The 26190-nt window shown below is 41.4% G+C and overlaps 1 protein-coding gene across 1 annotated transcript in view; it reads left to right on the forward strand.

Annotated features, from left to right (window-relative positions):
- Nucleotides 1-1610: 1610 nt before the first annotated feature.
- Nucleotides 1611-26190, forward strand: part of XKR6 (XK related 6) — a 225412-nt gene continuing 200832 nt past the window's right edge. Inside the window, exon 1 of the mRNA XM_036888932.2 lies at nucleotides 1611-2847. Within this exon, the coding sequence (XP_036744827.1) occupies nucleotides 2105-2847 (743 nt within the window). The 5' untranslated portion in view covers nucleotides 1611-2104. The remainder of the gene's footprint in view (nucleotides 2848-26190) is intronic.

Genomic DNA, 26190 nt, shown 5'->3' on the forward strand with positions numbered 1-26190 from the left:
TAAAGTAACAACAATAATAATAGCAGTTACCACTTTTTTACTATCTATCAGGTATCATGCTGATAGCTTTGAATGGATTACCACTTTAATTTGCTGAACTTTTCAGAGAAGGCATGTTATTATTCCCATTATATAATGGAGGAAACTGAGGTTTAAAGAGGTTAACTATCCTACTCACATATTCACATTATTATTTCAGTGGACCTGGGATCTAAACCCGTACAGCCCTACTCTATATGCATAAATAATCCTTACTTGTTGGCTGTAACTTTTACTACCATAGGAACAAAGAGGCTCAAATTATAGTATGAAATAAAAGGATAAAGTTATGTGACTTGTTTCCAAAAGGAGATTTTTGGAAATTCTTCCCCACACCCCTCCAAAAGTTGGGTTAAAAGTTCTCTATAAGTACTTTCGGTAAAGTCTTTAGATGTTATCCCTTGGCATAAATACTCATGAAAAGTTGTGTCCTAAAATATGGAATCCTTGTCTGGACCTGCCACCCCGAAAACTTGACTAGATGCTATAATGTTTAAATATCATATACCTCAAAATAACAATACTGAACATTTCAAAGGTAGCTTTCTTTCACAGAACCCCAATGCCATACAATTGACTAATTTGTCCTCAGCATTACAAAGAAAGTTATTGGCATTATTAGAAGGTTTCACTGGAGGAAGTAAAATCAGAAAAATGAGTACAAAAACCTAGGGAGATGAATGAGAATACTCAGGGTTTAAATTTTTTTTTCCTTTTTTTTCAAAAATTTCCTTTCACCTGATCATTGACAACTGTAACCACATAGCTTGCTCCATCTGGCTTCAAATACACTTTCCCTGGAAGATCATTGTAATTCAAATCCATTCAGTGCTGCTTCACTTTTGTAATTTGTTAGTTAAGATTAAGTAGTGTGCCCTGCACCTATCTTAATGACATAGCACATTGATAACATTTTCAGTTATTTAAAGCCATGTTTGCTGACAGAGCCTTGGCACCAAAGAACATTCTAAAGGGCAATCTTCACACATTCAAGTAGCCTGAACAAGGAATTGATACAGTTTAAACCCTGGCTAGTTCTGCATTTTCTAAATGAAGGTCGCAGAATTTTTAAATCGCACACTTAAGAAAAAAGTTGGTAGAAATACATTCCAATGAAGAACATACACTCAAGGTCACAATATACCGATTCAGTCTTTGCTCCAACAGTCAAGACACAACCAGGCAGATTTTTAACTGGAGTTTGCCTTAAGTTTTCTTGAGGGAAAGGTGGAAACTTTATTACATCAGATGATAAAGTTGTCAGTGACAAGAAAATCAGGGGGTCAACAGAGGTAAAAGAGGAGAGAGCTGTCTAAAAAGCAGTGAGAATCACTGAGTTGTGTGCAATTTCTCAGGACCCTCAAAATAAGAAAAGAATGAGAGAAATTTAAAAGGAAAAAGAAGAAGAAAAAAAAGAACAGCCAAAGGGGTGAGACACAGCCATTTTGATTGGGGGGGAATGTCTAACTACACAATGAGGTCATCCTATCTCCCGGAAGTGACAAGCAATCACCTGCTTTGTACTAGCTCCGCCCCTTCCCTCAGAGGTCCCGCCCCTCCGCCAGCAGCCGGGAGGGTGTTAGGGGGCGTTTCTCCAGGAGGAAAGCTGTGAGCTGCGACGCTGAGGAAGGGGACCCCAAAACGTCTGGCACTGCCCCTTCCAGGGATCACTTTGGATCGCCTCACTCGGCCCAGCGGGATTCAGAAACGCCGAGGGGTCAACCTGATGGGTTTCGGGGTCAACGGAAGAGGGGAAGGGGAGCCCTGGCGGGGAGAACCCCCCGGCCCCCCGCCCAGCAGCTGAGGCACAGGAGGGCGGCCATCTTGGCCGGGAGGGTAGGGCTGGGGAGCTGCGGGCGCCGTGCGATTGGGGGGCTCGCCCGGAAGTGACGCCAGCTACCCGGAAGCGGAGGGGGTTCCCTGGCCCACTCCCCCCTCGTTCGTTTGCTCCCCCGCTTCCTCCCCGCCCCCCTTCCTCTCCATTCGTTTCCCCCCCTCCCCGTTCCCTGCCTTCTCCCCCCCCCGTCCCTCCCCCCCAACCTCCGGAGCTGGGAAGAGAGTCAAGATGGCGGCGAAATCCGATGGCGGTGGCGTGGGGGTGGGCTTCGCCCAGCTGCACAACCTGGACGAGGCGGTGGGCAGCGGCGGCGAGGAGGACGGGGAGCCCGGGGGAGGCGGCTGCGGCGGCGGCGGCGACGGCAACGAGCCCGGCGAGAGCAGCTCGCTGCACATCTGCCACTGCTGCAACACTTCCTCGTGCTACTGGGGCTGCCGCTCCGCCTGCCTGCGCTCCCTCCTGGGCAAGAAGCCGCGCCGCAGCGCCGCCGACGGGGGGGACCAGCCGCTGCAGCCGCCCTCGGCCGCCGGCCCCGAACCCCCGACGCCCTCGGCCGTGCGGCCGCAGCCCCCGCCGCCGCAGGTGGAGCGGCCGTGGCTCGACTGCCTGTGGATCGTGCTGGCGCTGCTGGTCTTCTTCGGGGACGTGGGCACCGACCTGTGGCTGGCCCTCGACTACTACCGCAAGGGGGACTACGGCTTCTTCGGGCTGACCCTCTTCTTCGTGCTGGTGCCGTCGCTGCTGGTGCAGAGCCTGAGCTTCCGCTGGTTCGTGCAGGACTACACGGGCGGCGGGCTGGGCGCCGTGGAGGGGCTCAGCAGCCGGGGCCCCCCCATGATGGGGGCCGGCTACGGCCGCGGCGGCCCGGGCGTGGGGGGCCCGGCCACGCCGGGGGCGCAGCGCCTGTGCCGCCTCTCCGTGTGGATCTGGCAGTCGGTCATCCACCTGCTGCAGATGGGGCAGGTGTGGAGGTAAGAGCACTGCGGGGGTGGGGGCAGGGGCCCGGCCCGCCGGCCCTGCGAGGGTCCCGCGGACGAGGCCGGAGCCCTCGGAGCGCGCTCCGCCCGCGAGGTGCCTTGCAGGTGGGCCCCCTCGGACGGGCCTGGCCCAGGGTCTTGGAGGAGGGGTTTGCCGCGCACTTCTGGCGTCTCTGAAAGACCAGCGTTTGGTCCGGATCCCTGGCCACGCCTTTTGGCCCAGGGAGGCCCCAGTCCCGCTGTTTGTCTGCCTGAAGATCCTTGGTTCGCACTTAGCAGAGACCCTACCTCATCCTCTCTCCCCTCCACCTCTGCAGACCTGTCTTCCCGTGGCCCTTTTCCCCTGTGTCTTAAGGTAACCAGCCGCTAGCGCTTTTTAACTGCGCTCCAGCTCGCCTCCCGGGGGGGAACCTTCCTTCTTCCAACCGGTTTGCACTCGGTTTTGTCCCCCGGTGAGACGTCTTCCCCTCTTCCCCCGTCCGCCCTCCGCAGTGGCCTGTTGTGGGGCCCCGAGCAAAACCCTTGGCTGCCTCTCCCTTTAGCACTCCTTATCCCTCGCCCCCGCCCCCCTTCCTGCAAACGTCCAAACCGCTGCCCTCCTTGAAGGAAAGGACTGTTTTTTTTTTTGCTTGCTTAGACGTGCCCTTTTCTTAGTGACAGGTGAAATAGTGCACTGTGGGACAGAGTGCACGTGCTCGTTTTTGACTGTCACCTCCAGAAACTCAGCCACCTGGACACCTATTCTGGTGGAACGTTGTTTTGGGTAGCCGGGCTAGTGCAGAGGTGGTTTATATTCCTCAAGCTCCAAGCTCGGCCCTGCGGCCCTTTCCCTTCTGTAAATTTCCCGTGTGTCAGGTGAATCCCTTAAACATCACTTGCAGTGTTCTCTTGGCCACCAGCTTTTAACTGGCTTAAAGGAAATGATCTCAAAACCGTGGTAAATCTGTGCCCTCCAATTTTAGTCAGCTTCAGTGTGTTCTGGAAACAGTAAGTTTGTGGTAAGAGCATTTGCAAGAGAAAAAAAAAAACCTTACTAAAGGTAAATTACATCGAGTTCTAAAGGCACATAAAGAGGGTCCTGACTGCTACACCTAGTAGGAGATTTTAGGCCCTCAGTATTTCAGCTAACTGAGCAAAGTTCATTGTTTTTTAAATTGTCCGAATCTCTATTCGGAATTTTAAATAACATTCCAGAAGGACTGGGATTGAATTAAAGTCAAATCATGAAAGTGAATGTAAGAACTTTGTCCTACAGAATTCACATGCAAATCCAGGAAGGGTACATGTGAATAGTTCTGATTTTCCTGGTCCTCCCAGCCTTGTTTACTGTTGTTCTTAGAGTGAACTAAGCAACCTTTTTTTCCTAGCTGTAGTTGTCTGCAGATATTTTGTCTCCTGTTGATAAGCTTATAAGAAAAGGGGGAATAAAATAGGAAAAAATGATTAACTTAGCTATTAGAAGCATGGCTTGAGGTCAAGTAAAATTTTGAAATACATGTTTTGAATTTGAAATGTAAATTTAAAAACAACCTTAAACACCCAAATACATGCTGAATCAAAAGTAGTGTGCTTGATATCGGGGATACCTTTTTTTTTCTTGCAGTTTGGTGAGATGCAAAGAAATAAGTGAAGAGAGGGATAAAAAATATGGGGAAAAGGAAGATTTTGAAGTGCTAGTAAATTTTAATGGCATGTATTTAATAACTAAGGCCTCTACTGAACAAGCCAAAGTTACCTCTCTCTCCATTCTCCATCTCTTTTTAGATCCCTAAGTGTGCGCAGTCAAAGTCTTGGTTTCAGGTTAAAATTCCTGAGAGAATTGTTTGTAATGTAATGTTATCTACCCAAGATATTTATTAGTAGTTAAGCTTTGGGGACCTAATGAAATTGGAGTTCAGTTTCACACATTTTTTAGGCAGAAAAATCTTCCTCCCATTGACCTAAATCTTAATTGTATTTGGGCAAAGTAAAGTCCAGATTTCAGAACAAACTGAAAAGTACATTTTAAATGTAAATTTAGCTTTTATAGTTGTTTAAAATAGTTAGTGTATTTTTTCCCAGATGGTCATTGAATTTTCAGGGTCTACAGTGGTATATATGTAATTTCATTTTTTAAAGAGATACCTGTGATTTTACTATGTCTAATTTTTTTCGAGATTAGAATATATGTTGAAATATTTCATATAGTTTTAAAAGTATATGAACTATTGAAAGAACTTGGTTCTCACACAGTTATATTTCAAAAGAAGTGTTTACTGAGGAAGGATTTTACTTTTCTTTAAATGTTTTTCAGTTAACTGGTTTTGCTTGAGATACTCCAGGATCAGGTTTCTGCTCTTTAATACTTCCTAGGCATGTGCGTTGCATGGAAGTCATTCATATGTAAAAGCTTTGGAGACAGGTTTTTGTTTTCTTGTTTTAATATCCTGGCAAATAATCAACTTGTCAGTGTGTACAAACGTACATCATCTCAGTTTTTGCAGTTCTTTTGGGGTTACAGTTTCCTTAATCATATTTGCTACCTAAAATTTTGCTTTTTCATGTGGTCATGTGACATAAAGGTTAAGAGGAATTCTATCATTGATTTGGGCTACATTCCTAAGAAAATATGTCGGTAGAATTGTGCATTGTCAAAACTGATTCCGTTTATAACAGTATAATACCAGCTATTAAACCATGAATATTGGTCTCTTCACATGCTTTTTTTTTTTTAAGTAAAATTATTTGACTTGTAAGCATAATTCTTATTTAAGAAACTAGTTTTCCTTGATAGCATGGTGGGGAGTTTCTGTGTGTGCTGCCTTTCCTGTCAGGATGGCAAATACTTGGTAGTTCTTTCACCTAGTGACCTTACAGAATGGAGGAAAATACTTTTGGCTGGGCCAGAACTGGAGCGTGGAAGACGAGTGGTCTGCAGGATGATTTGGTTTCATGACCTCTTGCAGAGCATTGGTGTGTGATTAAGGTCCATTTAATGCCTGCTTTACGCTCCCTAATTACCTAACCTGTAACTTAACCGTGCCGCTTAATGTGCTCTATTTTTCAGGTGCTTTTCCCAGGGACAGGAGGTATATGAGTCACTCATAACAGGAATATGAGTCATACCAGTGCTTCAGTTTAGTACAATGTGTTGTTATTAGAAAGTGAAATCATTTTCTTGGAGGGTTAGATGTTAGGAAACAGTTTGATTTAGTTTCCAGATTGCATTACTGTTTGTAAGTTTTGTCCCTCGGTGTACTGGCCTTCTTTTCTTCTCCACTACCTTGAGGGTGCTTAGTGTGGTGGCAGTTCTCTGCGGTCAAGAAGCAACAGTTGTGTGATTAAAATTTCATCTAACATGATGATGTCACAGCCAAATCATTCATCTCCCTCTTTATTTATTTTTATGGGTGTGTTTTCACTTTTCTCTATTTTACAGTGTAAATGAAGAATTTATTTAAAATCTTAATAGTGTTTGCTCTTTCAAAAGTGAAAGTCTACTGTCCATTCTCTTGGGAGATGGGATGGGGTGGAGGGTTGCCTTCAAGGGAGAAAACAAAAAAAGGCATTTCATGCATCATAATGGCTCCATCTATCCATGAACAGTGTAAAACTTTGTTTTAGCATTTTTTCCCTGTTTTAAGACTCTGGTACAATATAGGCACACACCTTTCTGTATAATCAGCGAATGTTGCTGGACTGGTGACCAATGCTTCTTTTTTTTTTACTCTCTCTGCATGCTTTCCCCTATATGTAGGGAGACTTGGTATATTATGGGGCTTTGTTCTTGTTGAAATTTTTAGAAGAGTGATTCTTAACTATGGTTAAGAATAGGATGTATTAAGCTTAAAAAAAAAAAAAGGCCCTAGCATTGCTAGACCTACTGAAGAAGAATTTCAGGGTGGGACCCAAGCAATCTCAGTTTTAGAAGCTGTACAGGTGATTGGATGGGCAGCCAGACTTGAGAAACACTTTGAGAATTGTGTTTCACACTTATTCCATTTGGAGATTGTTGTTGGATTTTTGTTCTTAATAAACATGATGGAACAACTGGGGATGAAATGATTTGATACTGTGAAGTTTGCTTCCTGGACAAATACCATAACAAGATGACTTTGCCTTGAAACTTGAGTGTCTAAAAGTCCTTGGGCTGTCTCAAGTGTGTGTGCTTATGGTACTGTTTTTTACTTTGAGCCCAAGTATGGATCGTGTTCTTCAAGGATACCTAAATACAAAGCAGTCTTCAATAAATACAATCTACATCTTTGCCTTTTATGTGACCCAAGTAGTACTTTTATGATTATGTTGCATGTAAAAGATTCCTTGATTTTAAGTTTGAAATGGTTCTGTTAAGTAGGCTCGAGGTAAACAAAACTGGGATTACAAGAGATGTTGGAGTAAGCAATCTTTAATGTTCCTCTAGTTCTAAGATTCTGCGATTTAGGAATGGAAGTGTTACTTTACAAATAGGAAAATTCATTCATGTGGGACCAGGGTAGCAGTCACAGTCACACGAAAAGATTGCATGCATGTATTTGTGTGTGTGTGTGTGTATATGGGACTTATATGTCTGCTTATTACTGGTTGGGAATCTCAGTATTGTGGAAAAAATCATTTTTTTCCATTTTATCCAAAGATTTAGTGGAATGGGATTTTTTTTTTGAGGGGAAACTTGAGAAAAGTTAACCTGAGAAAAATATATATGTTTGAGTAGTCAAAAAAAACCTTGAAAAAGAAAAATGTTGGGACTTAACCTTATGGGAAAGTAGATGGTGCTATAAAGTATCAGTAAGAATGTGCCCCTGGCAGAGGAATTAAGCAAATAGGTAGGGAAGCAGAGTAAAGAGTGAAATAAGCAGGTTTGTGGGAATTTAGCAGACAGTAAAGCATTTCTAATCAGTGAATGGAAAAGGATTATTTAACAAATAATATTGAGGCAGTTGATAACCCAGTTGGGGTACAAAATTGATCTCTACATAAACAAAACTTCTAAAAGAACTAAAGATGTAAACATAAAATACTGAAGTGTAAAAATACTAGAAGAAAATGTAGGATAATTGTATAGTTAGAGTGGATGAGAACCTTTGACACATTCAAAGAAAATAGGACAGATTTAACAGCAAAGTTTTCCCGTGTAGCTATCCTCTTCTCTTCTGCCTTTCCCCACCTGAAAAATCACACAGAACTACATGATTAACTGTGAGGGTAGGCGAGTTATTATGACAACTGTTCCCTAAAGGAGAGTAACTGTGAAGAGAGCATCTCTGAAGATTCTCATTTTTAAGTGAACAGAAATAGTAAAAACTTGACATTTATGGTGAAAATTCAAGGGGAGGTGGTAAAAAATGGCATACTCTGAGTAAAATTGCAGCTAGTGATGAAAGATAGTATTCCAGAAATGATCCAGAAACAAAGTTTCAAAATCTGAATTACAGATGTCTGGCATTATGGAAATCTAGTCTTGTCAGAAATCACAAGCAGTTCCTTTCTGTCTTTTTAACATAATTTGCTTTGATTTTGCAAGCTTTGACCATAAGGTCAATTAGTTTGGTTTGGCTTATGTAAGGGACAAATTAGGGACTGGTGGATGCAGAAAGAAAGAACTGTGTCTTAAATGTTGGCATTTTCCCTGCCTTGGGCTGTTACTTCACTGTCCAAACAAGTTTGTGGCTAAAACTTGAGTTTCCTTCCCCTTGTGGTGTTTGTCTACTTTCTAGTCAGAAATTCTGGATTTCTTATTTGGCTCTGAAAGAGGTAAATTTAAAAAAAATCATGGAAATATAGCCTCCTATAAAGTTCAGTGACTTTTGATTATTGCCTGAAGACAATCCACTATTGACCACTACTAGAGATAATAAAAAAAAAGAAAAGGCGCAGGATAGAGCATGGCATAAAGGGAACATTCCGGTGAAGAAATCAGGCTTAGCATCTCCAGTGATAGAAACATCTCTGCCCTCAGTTTCCTTGTATTACAGTTATCAAATAAGGAGTTAAATGGATTGTTCCTTAAGGTCCCTTTAATTTTAAAAAGTCCATTTTGCTGTAGGTATTAGCTTTCTGAAGTTTTAAAGAAAGGATTTCAGACTCTAGTTTGAACAATTACAGTATTTCAAAATGTATAGGTTTCCCAGGAATTGCTTTGAAGTAGTATTATTCACAGCATATATTATCTGTATTATTCTGACTTACTATTTTAAAAATTTTCATTATTTGTTGTCACTTTGGTACCTGTGGAGGCATTATATATATCTCTTTAGTTAAAATTTCTATCAGATTAGACTTTCTGAGAAACTTGCTGGTTTATTAGCTAACTTGGGGTATTTTCAATTTCAGCTAAAATTATTTTAAAGTTTTTACTGTTAGATTAAGTTATATATTTTGAAAGTTTTTCTGAGTTGTTTACCAAGATTAATTTTTTGGGGGGGAAAGAACCTCAAAAGCACCTGCTGCAGTTTATTCTTTGATATATATTCTCTAACTTTGAAAAGTTAGGGTTTGTAAAATTTTTTTAAAATGATAACTTCCATGTCAATTGTGAGCTGCCTTAGGAAGGAAATCTAAGTGATTTTTTGTTGTTTTTTCTTAGATTAAGGTATAGGTACCTTTTCGGTTCAAGCTGAATTTTTGGTAAAGATGGAATTTGCTTAGAGAATTAAATGAATGTTGTTACAATAAAAATCTACCTAAAATTCGACCATAGATTTTTCTTTTCTGTGTCTGAAGTGGGTAGATCTGGGTATATTGCATCATTTTAATAAACCCTAAACCAAGTTATAATATCCTAAAGTATTTTGCATATTGCTAAAAAAAAGTTTCATCTTGCATATTGCTTTTATCCTGAAATACCAAACAAATGGCTTTAAAAATAATTTTTTATATTGAATAATATACAATGTTGTGTTAGTTTCAGGTGTATAACAGTGATTCTGTATACATTACAAAGTCATCACAATAAGTCTAGTGACTATACGTCACTATACAAAGTTGTTACAGTATTATTAACTGTATTCCTTATGCTGTATGTTACCTCCCTGAATCTTATTTATCTTACAGTTGGAGGATTGTACCTTTTAATCCCCTTCAACGATTTCATGTATTCCCCCATCCCCACTCCTCTGGGAACCATCAGTTTTTTTTCTCTATGAGTTTGTTTCTGTTTTGTTTTGTTTTTTAGATTCCATATATAAGTGAAATCACGTGGTGTTTGTATGACTTATTTGACTCGCATAATACCTTCTAGGTCCATCCATGTCTCAAATGACAAGATTTTGTTCTTTTTTATTGGTAGCGCGCGCACACACAAACACACACACACACACACACACATCTCCTTTATCCATTCATCTACTGATAGACACCTATGCTTCCATATCTTGCCTATTGTAAATAATGCTGCAATGACCATAGGGGTACATTTTTTTTTTAATTAGTGTTTTTGTATAAGTACTTGGAAGCACAATTGCTGGATCGTATGATTGTTCTATTTTTAATTTTTTGAGGAACCGCCCGTGCTGTTTTCCATAGTGTCTGCACCAGTTTACATTCCCACCAACAGTGCATGAGGATTCCCTTTTCTCCATAACCTTGACAACACTTGTTATTTTCTTTCCCTTTTGATGATAGCCATTCTGACAGGAGGTGATACCTCATTGTAGTTTTGATTGGCATTTCCCTGATTAGTGATGTTGAGCATCTTTTCGTGTGTCTGTTGGCCATCTGTATGTCTTCTTTGGAAAAATGTCTATTCAGGTCCTCTGCCCATTTAATCAGATTGTTTGATATTTTTTTTGATGTTGAGTTATATGAATTATCTATATATTTTGGATGTTAACCTCTTATTGGATATATCATTTGTGAATATCTGCTCCCATTCAGTAGGTTGCATTTCCATTTTGTTGATGGTTTCCTTTATGTTCAGAAGCTTTTTAGTTTGATACAGTCAAAATCTTTGTTTTGAATGTAATATTTTTGTCTTTTTTTCTTGTGAGGAAGCTGTTTTTGTTTTATCTTGATTATCAATTTATAGAGCAAGGACTCTATACTCATTACTCATTTTTAGGAAGAAATCTGTATATTCAATTCACTGAAAGGTAAACAAGTTTTCTTCACAGCACTCCTGGGAGGGAGGTAGAGTTGATAATTACTGTTTATCCTGGCCAGATGTACCTGAAGAATCATAGGTTCATGAAATAGAAACTTTCTCTTTCACCATTGTGGCCCCTTTTCATTCCCTCTTAAATACCCTGGAGGCATGAAGAAAGGCGGCAGTGGGGAGGAAGACACCAAGTCCGTGGTCTGGGAGGCCTGCCAATGAAATAGAGCAGATGGGGAATTTAGGACCAGGGCCTTGCAGACAGCAGACACACGCCTCTTTCTCTCCTCAGCTGTGTTTCTTAGAGTGGTCAGAGAACTTCCTTCTGTAGGCGCCAGGCTTGTTAAAATGCAGATTTATGGGCCTACCACAGGGAGGTGGGCCAGGGAATGTGTCTTTTTGCTCAGTCTTTATTGTGGGAACTTCTAAACATACAGAGGAGTAGAAAAGAGTAGTAGTATATTGAACACCTGTTACCATCTATAGGCATTCAGTAATTAACATAGGTAGCTGTGTGTGTGTGTATTTAACATATATCATGGGGCTGTACCTCTCCATACTTCACTGCAAATACTAAATAATTAGAATAATTCTACATGACTGTAATACCATTATCCCATCTAAGAAAATTAACAGTAATTCCACAATTATTCCACAATTCTATAAAATTGTTTAAAGGCTACTTCACTTATACATTTGCCTGTTTGTCCCCAACAATGTCTTTTATAGGTTTTCCTCCTAACAAATGGGTATAATTGAAATTCATGGACTGCTTTTCTGTTTCTTTAACTCTAGAGCAAGTCTTTTTTTTTCCTCTTGACATTGACTTGTGCAGTTTAAGCCAGTTCTCTTGTATGTTCCGTACTTTGGGTTGCCTGATTGTTTCCGCCAAGTGTTGTCTGCCCTCTGTTTCCTGGGTAAACTTTCAGGTGCCTCTAGGGGCTGGAGTTTATTTCGGCTACCCAGTTTTGTCAGAGGTATTGCTTCCTACTTGATGTTTGCATCCTATCAGTAGGCGCATGGTACCCAGTTCATCCTGCTATTAGTGATGCTATGTTTTATCTGTTGGTTAACATTCTGATTGCCAGATTTTTTTGTATAAAGGTGCACTTTCCCCTTTGCGATCAGTATGTAACTCATGCGGGTAATGCTTTGGCAAGGTGTCAATGTCCTGTTTCCTAACAGCCTTTTAGCTTGCAGTCTTACTGGCCATTGAGAATCTGTGCCTGAATCAGTTGCGAAATTGGTGGTGGAAAATGGAATTTGTATTTTAAACACGCTCTTTAATAATTTTTACCTTTTCTAAAGTTTCAGAGATGTTTCTGTCCTGGAATCTGAACCTGAGAGTAAAAAGATTTTGTCCTAAAGAAGTTGTATGAGTCTGGGCACTAGTGAGTTTTTAATGGGTTGTCAGTAGACAGAGTTTAAGCCTCATGTTAGATTTGGAGGAAAAAAATTACAGTATGTCTCATGTGTTCCTGTATGTAATAGCAATAAACTGAGGTAAGGGCTAAGAAAAATTTATATCACGTGTTAGAATATATGACTAATCGAAGAAGAGAGGAGGAGGCATGTAGAAATTACTAAGGAGGAAAAGACACTATTGAGAATTCTGTTTCATTTAAATTTTAATAAGTTTTTTGTGTCCATTTTACAGAGAAAGAAATGGGTTTCAAGAGGTTAAGTAATCTGATAAGTCATTGATCGGTAGCTGGTAGAGGAAGGTTTTGAAACCAGTTCTCACTGATGGCAAAATATGTACAGATTTCTACATTAGACTTCTCATGTCATAATCAGGAGGCGCACGCCACCAATTGCTTTAATTAACTTTGGGACTTTGCTATTCTGGCCTGTTGAAAGTGGTGGAGTGATATTCTTGAACCCCACTGGGGCCTTTGATGTACAAGCTGAAGTTCTTTGAGACCTCAGGTCTCAACTCCAATGGATTGAATAAACCGCCGAGAATAGGGTGGGCTTATGAGTCTTAGTTGATTGTGTGGGTAACTGCCACTGTGATCAGGCAGCTGAGTAGTGCTACTGAGTCTGTACCTGTAGGGAATTATTTTCAGTACTGTACCCAGTCTCTTAGGGTAGACACACCTTCCAAACTTGTGATTTCCACGTGACGGAAAGGAGTGTGTAAGGTTGACAGTATCCTCTCGGCCACTCTGTCTCTCTGCAGGTCCCACCTAAATGTTGCACCCACGTGTTGGTTCTTTGTTGGCCTGTTGGAAACACCAAGAGCAGCTACTCTTAAAGTTATAAAACAGTTGTTTCTAAACCTTGCTGTGTGTTGGAATCACCTGGGAAGTCAGATATTTGGGTTCCACCATAAGAGGTTATGGTCCAGTAGGTCTGGGATGGGCCTTAGAATTTGTATAGTTTAAAAGCCCATGTTTTCAGAAGTTCCCCAAGTGGTACACAGGGATGCGAAATATGATTGTATAGGTTGATTTCTACCAATATTTACAGTGGTAGTTCTCAAAGAGAAGTTATTTAATTAGAGTCACTTGGGAACTTTTTTGTAAACTTAAGCCCTAGGCATATCAGCTGTAGAGGGGTGGAATGTATAAAGGAAGCCCTGATGATGATTTTAATGGAACCACCAGTATTTAAACAATCTCGGACTGGACCTTCCTTTTAGCAGCGGTGTATTGGCAAGCGTGTGTATTAATCAAATAGCAGCTCTGTTTGCCACATACTCTGGCATATTGGTTGCCTACACTGTACTTAAGATTGAGAATACTGTGAAAATATTTAGCATGAAAACTGTCTGGTGTATAGCCAAATATTCCTTTGCTTCAGAAGCTTCTTTGGAAATTTGAAGTATTTCAAGGTCATTGTTAACATGAACTTTCACTGTTGGTGTTTCAGAAGTGCCGAGTTAGAGGCATTTTATTGTGTTGGGAAAATTGATATTCAGTCCAGAGTGGCTTTCATGTCTCAAATTTTCAGATATATTGTATTTGTTGGAATTGGTGCCAAGGATAGGATTCCTAAAAAGAAACTGGTGAATGAAAGGGGAGAAGTGACCTAATAGGTATTAAATGAGTCATTAGAGACAGGAATGAAGGAAACAGAGAGGAAAAATGACTTCAGTACATTTTGCTTGATTTATGGGGTGGAATAGCTACGGAAGGGGCTGGGAAGGGGTCGTCACAGTGTGTTATCTACTACTACGTGCGGGTGTGAGGTATTCATACAGTGGACCAACAAGGATGTCGGAAGTCGACACACCCCAGAATGACATCCCTTTGAGCTCCATCTAGGAATGAATGGAGTTGAGAAAGCCTCTGCTCCTTGAGGCTGTGGGACGCTCGGGGTCAGGATAACAGGAGAGGCAGCGGCTGGCAGAGGTGGGACCCAGGGCGTACGGGCAAGCAGAGCACAGAACCTGTTGGAATCTCTGTGACTCTGGATCGAAGTGAGCACAATTCCAGATGTGTCATTTTGCTTGGTCATAAGGAATGAAGCATCTGAGCAGCCAACTGAGCCGTAGATATAAATAGCCCAGTATATTCAGGGTGCTGTCATTTTGCCTTCTGTCAGGCAGTTTTCATCCAAGCTGACTCTGAAGGAAAAGATCATACCTTCCAATAAAGAAGTTACATATTACAAATTAAAGCAGTGTAAAATGCTTCTGATTAGATCTAGTGGCTGATGTGCGCCTTTGGACTGGAAGAAAAGAGAAGCTACCTAAAAGGATTTGTCACTCCAATTGCGTATTAAACAGAAGTTGTTAAAATGAAGCTGATGTTAAAAGCAATTACACTGTAAATTTGGAAAAATAGAAATTAGAGTATGTTTGTAGTGCTGTGGGCTGTATTTGTGGTTTCTACTATTTCATAGGGACCACGTAGTTTTCAGGTCGTTTTTGAGAGGTACTCGTCTAGGGTTGAATGAGATGGTATTTGTTACAAGATCTTGAATGTCGCAGGAGTTTGAACGGGGCTCTGAAAGGTCGGGGTGGGGTGTTTTGCCTGTTTGCTTGGCATTTGCGTTTACACTCTCAGTTTGTGGTGCAGTCACGTCTACCATAATGTGATATCTGTGTTCCCGAGAAACTTCTCATTCTGCAAAATCGCACACTAAAAATAATAGGGCTGTGGAAAAAATAGGATTAAGGCTGGACTACTTCAAACCATGTGGCTTTGTAACTAGAGCACTAGCAAAAACAGTGATGATTCCAATATGCACGCTGGCATGGTAATACGGGGGATGTTTGCACTCAGCATCGTATCCAGGTGGTTCTAGGTCTTTTGTTCTGGGACTTGTTTTTCCTTCTTTCATATGGAGGTTCCTGTAGGTCTTAGCTTCCACTGGAGGCCAGTCTCACCAAAATTAAAGCTTTGATCCAGGATGTGCCCTTCATGTGTGCTCACAGCATCACTAAGTGGTGGAAAGCTAAACAGATATTGAATCCACTAAACCAGACGTCACTAAAGGAAGGTACTTTGGTTAAGATTCTATTCTCACTGTTTTTCTTAGAGTCTTCAAACTCTGCCCCCAACTTCCTCTAATGTGTTTCTCATTATTTGTGAAAAATCTTGCTCTTGATAGCTTTAAAATGCTAACGCTGGGAGGAATCCCACATGAACACCACCGTTTGCCCATTACACTGTTGGCACCTCCATTTTACCCATCCTGTGCAGAGGAATCCGTGTCACAGAAGCAGCTTCACTGACTCGGTTTTGAGTCGTGGTGGTGTCAAGATGCACATCTTGAAAATGAGAAGGTTCTGTTGCTTTGAGAAGTTCTGGGTTGGGAGCTAGCACAGTGGTTCAAGGTTTAAGTGAAATTTACGACTCTAATCATGCTTCGTTGGTCCTCATGCACGATAAACAGTGAAGAGGGGCTGCTCACTCCACTTTTAAACTTCTGCTGCTGTAATACAGTTGTTGGCATTGCTGATGCCTCAATGCCGCATCAGCTCTCCAACTGCGTACATGGAACAGGAATGGTTTTAAATTTTGGTTCATTTGTGATGTGGTTGTAATGAGGTTTAAAATTAAAATTCATCTCAGCATACAGTAAACAGAAAAAAGAGCAACAGTAGCCAGTTGTCAAGGAAAAGACTGATGGGTAGAATAAACAGACAGCTTACAGCAATATAAACAATCTGTTTTCATGGGTTTTTTTTTTTTAAAGGATGATTGGGAGAACATCCAAATGAAGTAGGAGTTAGTTAGATGTGAAAGGCAGCAAATATATAATGTGTATTTTGGTGACTGTTAACAGTTTGTTTCCTCAACAACTAATAACAAAAATTTCAGTAGCTTACACAGCAGAAATGTATGGTTTACTGTGAGCGGCCCTGGCTGATGGTGGCAGTGACGTCCTTCAGGGGCTCAACATCCTCAGCATTCAGCCTCTGAAAAGCATGGGAATGTGGAGGAAGCATAATTGCTTCTTAAAAACCCTAGCTTGAAGTGACGTACATCACTTGTGCTGACATTCCATTGTGAGACCTGGCCGTGTGATCATAGCCAGATCAAAGGAGGCTGGGAAATGTAGTCCTGCCTGGGCAACAGCTTTGTACCCTGAGTTTGCATTTTGGTGGACAGACACTTAGAAGTCATTCTGTGCTTGACCAGTAGACTTCAGATTAAGGAAGTGTGTGTGTATGTGTGTGTGTGTGTGTGTGTGTGTGTGTGTAAATGTAAATGCTATTGTTTAACTGTAAATTCTCTTTTAAAAACTTTGATTTATATTTTAGTTCAGTATTTTAGGATTTGTGAACCATGTCCAGACTTTGTTTCACTGTATTCTTTTAAAAGTGTAAAAAAACCATTCTTCTCTTGAGGGTCATAGAAACAACCCCTATTTTACTTGTCATGTGTAAAACAAGTAACTGTTTAAATTAGCTTCTGAAAATAATGACTAAGTTTAATCATTTTAAATATGATCTATACTAAATTAAAATATAATCAAATAATACACCTGGAGTTTTAAATGATTTATCTGGGGATGTCATTTCATTGAGGTGAAAATGCCCTTCACAGATTAAATAAAAAGTATGTGGCCCTATATCTCAGTCTTGTCAATGTTTCAAGTCTTAAAAAGTAGTTCATCTGATTTAGGACAGCTCGGGATCTTGATAATATGACCAGAGCTAATGTTACTTTAACGAAACCATGTCCCATACTTGGAGACCCCATTGGGGACCATTCCCATAAGTGAGTACCTGCCAGAAGTCACACCTTGTTTTTCACCTATTAAATGTACAGACTACGAAATACATAACTTAAATATATGTATAAAATTAATACCTACATTTGGAAATTCACACTAAAACCAAAACATACTGGATTCTGTTTGTGTATTAATAACCTCTAGGGATGGATAAAAATTAATCTAAAATTTCCTTACAAAATACTTAAAAAATAGAGACCTACCACTTTAGCCTTGAAGATGTAACACTCAGCTGTTTTAAGATATTTGCTTTTTTAATTCTGAATATTATTTAGGTTGTATTTTCTGGACTAATTGACTTTTAAAAATTAGGTTACTAAAACATTAAAATAATAAATACATGTATTGATTTAGAGGCTACTTAGAGTTCCTCTACATAATATCACCACCAGTTGCAACTGTACCAGGGATCTGGAGGGACTCCTTTTTTCCCCTTTTTACAAAGCAAAAATCTGTGACCTGTATGGCTAGTAAGTAATTAGTATGTTCTCAGACTATTTTACTTGAGCCATAAAGCTGCTAATTAGAATTAGAATAAAAACCATACACCAAAACTTTTAACAGAAGCTATATGGTGTTATAGGTCAAGTACACTTACATGAGATAAAATTTTTTGGCCAGTTGATCCTAATAGTTTTAATACTTTTAATACGTTTACTTCTGTTATCTAGTGCTGGCCTAGTCTTTCCCTTCCAGCACTCTGTCTGTTGTACCCAGGTGGTATCGCCCAGACAACAGATGGGACTCCCCAGGATTGCACAAAGCCACTGAGTGACCCTGCCTGAGCTTGGTGGAAATACAGCCATGGATTCCAGAACACAATACTGCTGCAGATGTTGCAATGCCTTCTACTGTGTTTGAAAGCTTATTCATGGGCCTTTTTGATTTTCAGTTCATGAGCACATTTGCGTGGACTCTCCAAAAGTCTTATTTAGCGGCATTATAGTAACATCAGTCAGCACAATCTTGGGACTTTTCTCAAAACCAAATAGAAAACAGATTGCCTGACTTCAGATAATACTCTGGATTGGCACAGCTATAACCTCAAATAATAATTTAAAAAATATCCAACAAGTAACATCTCACATCTGTTAAGATGGCTCTGTTCAAAAAACCAGAAATTAGCAAGAATTGGTGGGAAGGTGGAGAAATTGGGATCCTTGTGCCCTGTTCTTTGGGAAAGTACAATAGAGCAGCCAGTGTGGAAAATAGTATGGCAGATCCTCAAAAATTAAATAATAGAATTACATAGGATCCATCAATTCCACTTTTGGGGTCTATACCCAAAGGTACTGAAAACGGACTTGCAGAGATATTTGTCACCCATGTTCATAGCAGGAGCATTCATAATAGCCAAAAGGTGAGAGGAACCCCAGTGTCCATGGAGGGATGATGGATAAACGAAATTTAGCACATACATGTAATATAATATGATTGAGCCTTAACAGGGAAGGACATTCTGACACGTGCTACAAGATGGGTGAACCATGAGGACATTGCGCTGGGTGACATAAACCAGTCACAAAGGGCAAACACTGTATGATTCCACTTACAGGAGGTCCCTAGAGCAGTCAAACTCACAGGGGCAGAAAGTAGAATGGGGGTTGCTGGGGCCTGGTGGAAGGGGGGAATGCGAGGTGGTACAGTTTCAGTTTGAGAAGATGAGCAGAACTCTGGATTGGTGGTGATGATATGGCCACACAGCAGTGTGAATGTACTTCGTGCCACAGAACGACCATACACCTAAAAGTGGTGAAGAAGGTAAAGTTTATGTTATGTGGATTTTACCATAATTAAAAATCAACAAACCCTTCAAATATTTTCACCTTTTCCTAGCCCTGTTTGCAACTTAAACATACGAACAAACCAACGAACAAAATCTTGTTCTCTTCCTTGCCTAGGACTGTTGCAAGTTAAAAACCAAAGCAATGTCAGTTATGTCCTCATAGCCGGCCTATTCAGGTGAAGGCGTAACCCGTACTGGTCTTACAGCCAGACTGGCCACCTGGCAACCAGGCTCAGGGCTGTTACCTAAAAATATTACTTTACAATGGTCATTTCTACTTCCAAAGCACAGTGTGCCCTTGGTCAAGTGAAAAGTCAGTCCTAGTGTTTTCCTCCCCTGTGGTACCTGCTGTGTCAGTCTGGAATAGAGAACCTCAGTATTCCTAAATCTGAAATTACTCCAGTAAAGGCCGGGTGGTGTTTTAAATCAAAAGAGGGCTCCTGCGAGCTCTCCTTCCCACCATGTGGCCTGTGGTGAGGAGGTGGGAGCCAGTGGAGCCAGGGCCTTAGCATCTGCTGGTCTCAGGCCAACAAACTTGGACAAGTCATTTACCCTCTTCGTTCCTCAGATTCCTCCTAAGTAAAACAGTGCTTGTTTGGGTAGAAAGATAAGAAACAGCGTTATGGAGGAGGATATTACTACCTTCCAGGACTGTTTGAGAATAAAGAGTTAATACATATGAAGTCTGAGAATAGCCCCTGACCCACAGTAGGGATTACTCAAAGATAGATGTTAATTAACAGCTTTTTCTATGGGCCTGCAGTAGTGCAAATTGTACCGAGCATTGAAGAGGTGCTGCCTAGCCAAAGTTTCCTTTTTTAGCTGTTACCCAATTTAAATAACGTGTATGCTTTTTTTCTGTACATGTAAAAGTGCCTTGCTTAGGTGTTCAGAGTAAGTCCTCCACATAAAGATGCCATAGTGTTAGAGCACTTACAAATATGTATCTATTAAATTATTGTTTTCATTGTAAATGAAAAAAACTATTAATAAAACTATAGCTACTTTCAAATTTATTCATTTATTGATAAATGTATGAAAACAGACTATCCGTATTTAAGAATAAAATTAGGCAGGCATGTCTTTTGAAATACAGTCTATCTAAAAGTCAGAACATTATTTAGCTCCCCCCAAAAATCTAAAAATATTTATATGAGATTTTTAAAGAAAAAATGTTATGAAATATGCACCTATAAATATTTGGTGGTGAGTTCGCTACCTTTTGATGAGGAAAATAGTATAAATTGTTTATACCATAACCCTTTAAAAACCCCCTCAGCAGACAGTGACTGTAATGGGGTGTGAGGGAGGGACTTGGTGATGGGGGGAGCCTAGTAAACATAATGTTCTTCATGTAATTGTAGATTAATGATAACAACAACAACAAAAATCCCCTCAGCAAAGAAGGATGTTAACCAGCCATTTTATTTCCTCACCAAACCGTATTGACTTAAAGAAGGCTTCTGTCAACTGAAGTCCATCTGTCAATCTCAGATGGATCTCTAGCTGGATGTTTGTACTCTGGGTGCCCGGGACAGGCCTTTGAAATTTCCCAGGGAAATTTCAGACTCTTGCAGGTTCAGGCAGAAAATGGAGAATTGATACTTTGGCAACTGTCTCTTTAAGTGCGTTGTCTCAGTCCTGTTTACAGCCCAAATTACAGTAAAACCAAAAATTTTTTTGTTTGACCTAATCTCCTCTCCCATTTCTTCTTTTTTTAAATCTTTAAGATGTTTGTATGTAAAAATGTGGGGGTTTTTTTTTGTGTGTGAATTTTCAGTGGTGGGATATTTTGTGTCTTTTTTTTTTTTTTTTTACTTTAATATGTATGTAGAAAAGTTCCTTTTTATTTGGAATTCAGGCTGTAGTCTTTCATAACTGCCTGAAGCCACCCACGTAAGATTATTTAATGAAGTAATTCATTTTTAATACATAAATTTTTTGGCCCATTTGTTATTTTCAGAGTTTCACATTATTAATTCTGGGGGTCACTGCAGGTTCTTCCCAGAGCTGGTTAGCTCTCTCTCAGATGATGCCAGAAGAGACTGATTCATTGTTGAGATGTGAAGTTGGTGATTGGACAAAAATACATATTTATGATCTGTTTGGAGTAATTTTGCCAGTGACAGTATCATTAGGATAACCTCTCTCCATAGGGTGGTTTCCTGTGGCTTCTGCCTGTTGGGTTGAACACCTGGCTCCCACTTGGCCTCTGTGGCTTGGTACCCTGCTCTCTGTGCTGGAATGATCTCTTGCCTCTGCTGCAAAATAGGTATGATGGGATCAGTTCTGTGCAGTTGGCAGTTACGAAGGACCTCAGACTTCAGGCTTCCGTGCCAGAGGGGCCTCAGCTGGGCTTTGCCTTGGCGTGAACATCATCCCACTGTGAGTCACAAACGGAATGGCTTAAAACAGAAGTTGATTTCCTCATAGCTCTGGAGACTGGAAGTCTGAAACCAAGATCTCAGAAGGGCTGTGATCCCTCTGAGACTGGCTAGAATCCTTCCTTGCCCTCCCCTAGCTTCTGATGGCGGCAGTTAGTCCTCGGCATTCCTTGGCTTGTAGCTGCATAATTTCATTATCTGTCTCTGTTGTCTCATGGCCTTCCTTCCTCTTTCCAGATTTTCCTTTTCTTATAAAGACACCGTCATACTAGACTAGGGCCCAGCCTACTCTAATTCCATCCTGACTTCTTGTATCTGCAACTTCCCTATTTGCAGATAGGGTCAGGTTCCGAGATAGGGGAGGTTAGGACTTCTGCGTATCTTTTGGGGAGACACAGTTCAACCCGTGACACCCATGCTTTTTTCTTTAACACATCAGACTTGTGAAATTCTCTTTTATAACCAACCCAGTGTCAGTCTGACTAAAAATGAAGGCAGTTTGGCTGGGTATAGGTAGCCCTCAAATAAGGAGATGATGTGTTTATGAAAATATCTCTAATGAAGGTTATGAAACAGGTAAATGCGCAGCTTTGCTGTGGGACACGTGGGAGTCTTTGTAACTGGCCTGTTACGTGTGACATGATAAAGCCTGTCCCACCCAACTTCATACGTCACAAATGGAAATGCGGTGGGGCTTCCTTACCCGTGACGTTAACCCTTCAGACAGGGCGTTTTTGTTTCCATTGTGCCCGGAACTTAGGCTTTGGGACAAATTACTGAGTTCTTGGAGCCCTTGTTTGCCCAGTATGGAATGAGAGCCCTGCCTCCCTGCCAGGCTTATTCAAAGTTGGGCAAGAGGACACTGGCATGGTGTCTGCCACAGGCCAGTCCGCTCCATGGGAGTCACCCTCTGTGTCTTCGCCGAGCCGGAAGTGGCTGTCACGGGGCAGCTGGGGCCCTTCTTGCTGCCAGCACGAACATCTTGCTGCAGTGGTGCCAGTTTGAACTGCCTAAGAATAGTAACCAGGAAGGCGGCCAGAGAGGTTGCCTGCTCTGATTTAGAGGCTTTGTGGGAGGGGTTTCTTTGAGAAGGGTGCTCGCGCTTTATTAAGATGTTCTAACCACTTGTGGGCCCTAGTGCCAGTGGGCGCAGTGCTGTGGGGCACATGACACCCACGGGCCTGGGAGTGGACCACATCTGCCTTCTCAGCCACGTTTTTAGAGTAGTCCTTGGATTTGGGAACGCAGGGGGACTGTGGGGCAATATCTTGATGTTTCGGGGATGAGTCTGTTAGGGAATGTGGTTGACATAACTTTTTTAAAAGTGTATATATTTATTTCATAAATAGAGAGTTATTATAATAAAAACACCAGATTACCAATATATTTGAAAACCATTTTTTTCTCCTTTGAAGTATCATTATCATGCTTCAGTTTTCTCATGGGGGAATTTATTCTTGATAGTAAATATATCAGATCCTCACCATCTATTTTGTTAGACAGGCCATTGTACTCAGCTCACCCTTGGTTTCTGATTCTGTAAATTGGAAATGATAGTACCTATTTTGTTAATCTTAAAGGTTTATAAACATCAAAACAGGATTTAGACACATGTTTGGTTAGATTAGATCATTTCCAGGTTTATTTCAGTTGTGAGATTCTTTAATTGTTTGAAATCAGATAACTTGCAAAAGTGTTTTAAAGGTGCTGAGTGTGTAGGGCGGCGACCGCGATGTCAGCATGGGAACAGTTGGCCCGCAAGTCAGTCACCTCGTTGGGTGAGTTCTACAAGGTCGTTTGTGTCACACTCACAGGATAGTGTCTGAGGCCGCCTGTCTCTCTGGTTAGAAGTTAGTGTTAAATTTGTCAGGTTTTAAATGCAAGCAGTGTTGCTCTAACGATGAAGTCACAGCTGTATTTTTGCACATGTGTCATGCTATTAGTACACTCAAAACAGATGAAAAATGCCGACAGCATCGTGTCCTGTTGGCTGACTGCTGAGGTTCTAGTGATCCCGTGGAGGGGTCATTGGTCTGGGAGGGGAAGGAAGCATCTGGACAGGGTTTAAACATTTTACACGACTTCCAAAGTGAAATATTTTCAAGTAGACAATGAGAAGTTTAAAGGGATATGAGAAATAGCTCTTGCAAACGAATTCTGTGTCCTTTTTTCCATCCTGTATTCTTGTGAAATACATTGTCACTTGGGTATTTTAGAAAGGGGGAAGAGGATCCTAATAATTCTAAATTACTTTGGAACTTTGCTTCAGTATTCTTCTGTCCAGAATGTGGCTCTGGGGTGTTTGAGAAGGTGGTAAGAAGACCCTTTGGGTGTCCTTCCTCTTGGGGGTTGTGGGATGAGTGGTGAGGAGAGCTGTAGGACTTGCTCAGGAGGCTTAGGGTGGCAGCCTGGGCTGGAAGAATGCTGGAGGGCAGGGTCTCCGCCGGGCAGGTCAGCGTCCCCTCGGGACGGATCCCTGCGCAGCCCGGGGAGGGCCCTGAGTGCTCTTTGCTCCAGTCACAGCCACTCTGTTCCTTCAGTCAAAGGAAGGAACAGACTCTAATTATAATAATCTTCTTCTAATAATTACAATATTTTGCATTCATTTTCTTTTAAAAATCTATTTGAGTAACTACTAGCCTTCAGAAGATGTTGGAAAATAGTGTTTAGGCAGCAGCTGGCAGCTACCAGTGTTGGAGTCTGTGCAGAGCTCCGCCTGTAAAAGATTTCATTAGTTGGACATACACTTTGATTTCCTTATTGCCGCACAAGTACATTCTCTGGAGCAGCTGCTTTGGAAAGGAATGTACAATAAACATTTCTACACTTGTTTTAAATGTGTGGGCTTTGTTGGAGTGTCGCTTGCCATCTGGTAGAGAAGAACAACTTACTCGCTGAGAGGAAGTGTTTGGAATCTCTGCGTGTGTTCCCAGCGTATCTCAGGTCCCCTCTTCATTTTTCACTCACTGAGAGGTGATAATTGGCAGCTGTCATTATTTTTTTCCATCAGGTCCTTAGGAAGAACTACACGTAGGATAGGATTTGTAGAAAGACATTTTGAGCTGTGCCCAGTGAGTAGTTTTAATTTGAAAGCAAATAAGTATTTTCCATGTTCTCAATACTCAGCATTTTTAAAGCAAAAAATACAGTATTGTAAACAAATCAGACAAAATGCTAAATATGTGTGAAAAAAATGTGAAACTCTTCCCCTCTCCCCAAATCTGCATCAGCAGGAAGGCGCCGCCTCCACCCTTTTTTCTCCGCGTCCCCCCAGCGCACCAGCTGTCAGAGTGACTTAGGAGCGGAGCTTCCTGCAGTGACTTGTGGTTGTGTCCACCACGTGGAGTGCTGTTGCTGGCGGCAGTCACACATTCGTTCTCCGGAGGCAGCAGGGACCCTAAGGGACTGGCAGGGCTCAGCTGAGTAAAGCAGACTCTGCTTCAGCCGCACGTGTCCAGGATGGTCAGTGCCCGGGACCTACATCGCCCTCATAATCGGAATAGCTGCCATCACAACAACTTAACTTATTTCGAGGGTCCCCTAAGTACGGGGCATTAAGCAGTTCACATACATGCTGCTTACTGAATCCTCACCAGCACCCCTGTGGGCTAAATAGCGGTGGCCCATGTTCAGCATGGGAAGCAAGCCCAGAGCAGTAACGACCTTGCCCGCCTGCCGTACAACTTCGGAGAGGTCCAGGTTCGGCTGGCCTCACTCCGGAATCCCCCTTTCACAATGTCATGCCATCTTTTGGAAACATACTCCGTTCTCGGGAAGTTGTTACAGTTTTAAATCATAGCTTTTGGTCCAAAAATGAGGTAAATGGAAATTACAGGTACAGTAGTGACTGAAATACTGGGTAATAAATTTTCCATAATTTATTAAATATATGACTCCAAACAATTCCACTGTTGCCAGACTTCTGGCAGGACTCTTCCTTCTGGTTTTACATTGTTAAAGTAAATGCTGCCCCGGTGACTCGACTCTAGTGTTTTATTCTTGATGGTTTCTCTTTGGAGCCTGCATACATTCTAGCTTTTGCCCCTGCTGAGTAGGCAGACATATCTGAAGACAGCCATGGAGTAAAGAAAAAGAAAAGCTTTCAGTTTAAAGTTGATTTATGTAGGTGCTTTTCTGTGACTCAGAAGAAAAGAAAATACAAAAGAAAAGAGCCCTATCCTCCTCCTTTGTGTATTTCTTCCCTGCTACTATCAACCAAACCCACTTAACCTGGGCGAAGGAGGCATGAGTGTGCGGAAGGTAGAATGGGAGGCAGATGTCACTAGGATAATCAAGTGACTTGCCTGAGAAGCTGTCATTGAGAAAGTGTTCTGGTGTGAACATAAAATGTGGAGGGAAAACCCCTGAAGATGGCCAGCCTGGCCTAGAGGAAGTGCCTTAGTGAAGGAATGGCATTTTGACAGCTGTAGCTCTTAATCTTTGGTGATTAGTAGTGAAGCAGGCATTATGTCCTGACTGTATATGTGTGTGTGCCCTTTTTCTAGCACCAGCAGAAACTCTTTGGACACTTTTTGTTCGGAGGTGCCCCATGTAGTGTTGGCCTCTCTGGTGGCCCTCCCTCCAGCAAATTCTGTCTTTTTTATGCTGTTCTGTCCCCTTACCTGCCCAGGCACATGACATTTATAATAATGTAGACTTTGGGAACTCAAGAATAATGTATGTAAAGAGGATAAAATATTTTATCAGTTTTTTCCCCTCATAATTTCTAAACTGGTAAGAGTCAAGAATTCAAGGTTGCTAATCTAAAATCCTTCAGTTGGATTAGCCATTGTGGAGGGTGATAGAACAGAATATTCTGTTATAACAGCAGAGGTTAATACTTAACGTTCCTCTCTAAATTATTCAAATCTAACAGTATTTTCTAACATTGCAAAGATAAACAA

Source organism: Manis pentadactyla, chromosome 1 (genome assembly GCF_030020395.1).
Source record: "Manis pentadactyla isolate mManPen7 chromosome 1, mManPen7.hap1, whole genome shotgun sequence".
NCBI lineage: Eukaryota > Metazoa > Chordata > Mammalia > Pholidota > Manidae > Manis > Manis pentadactyla.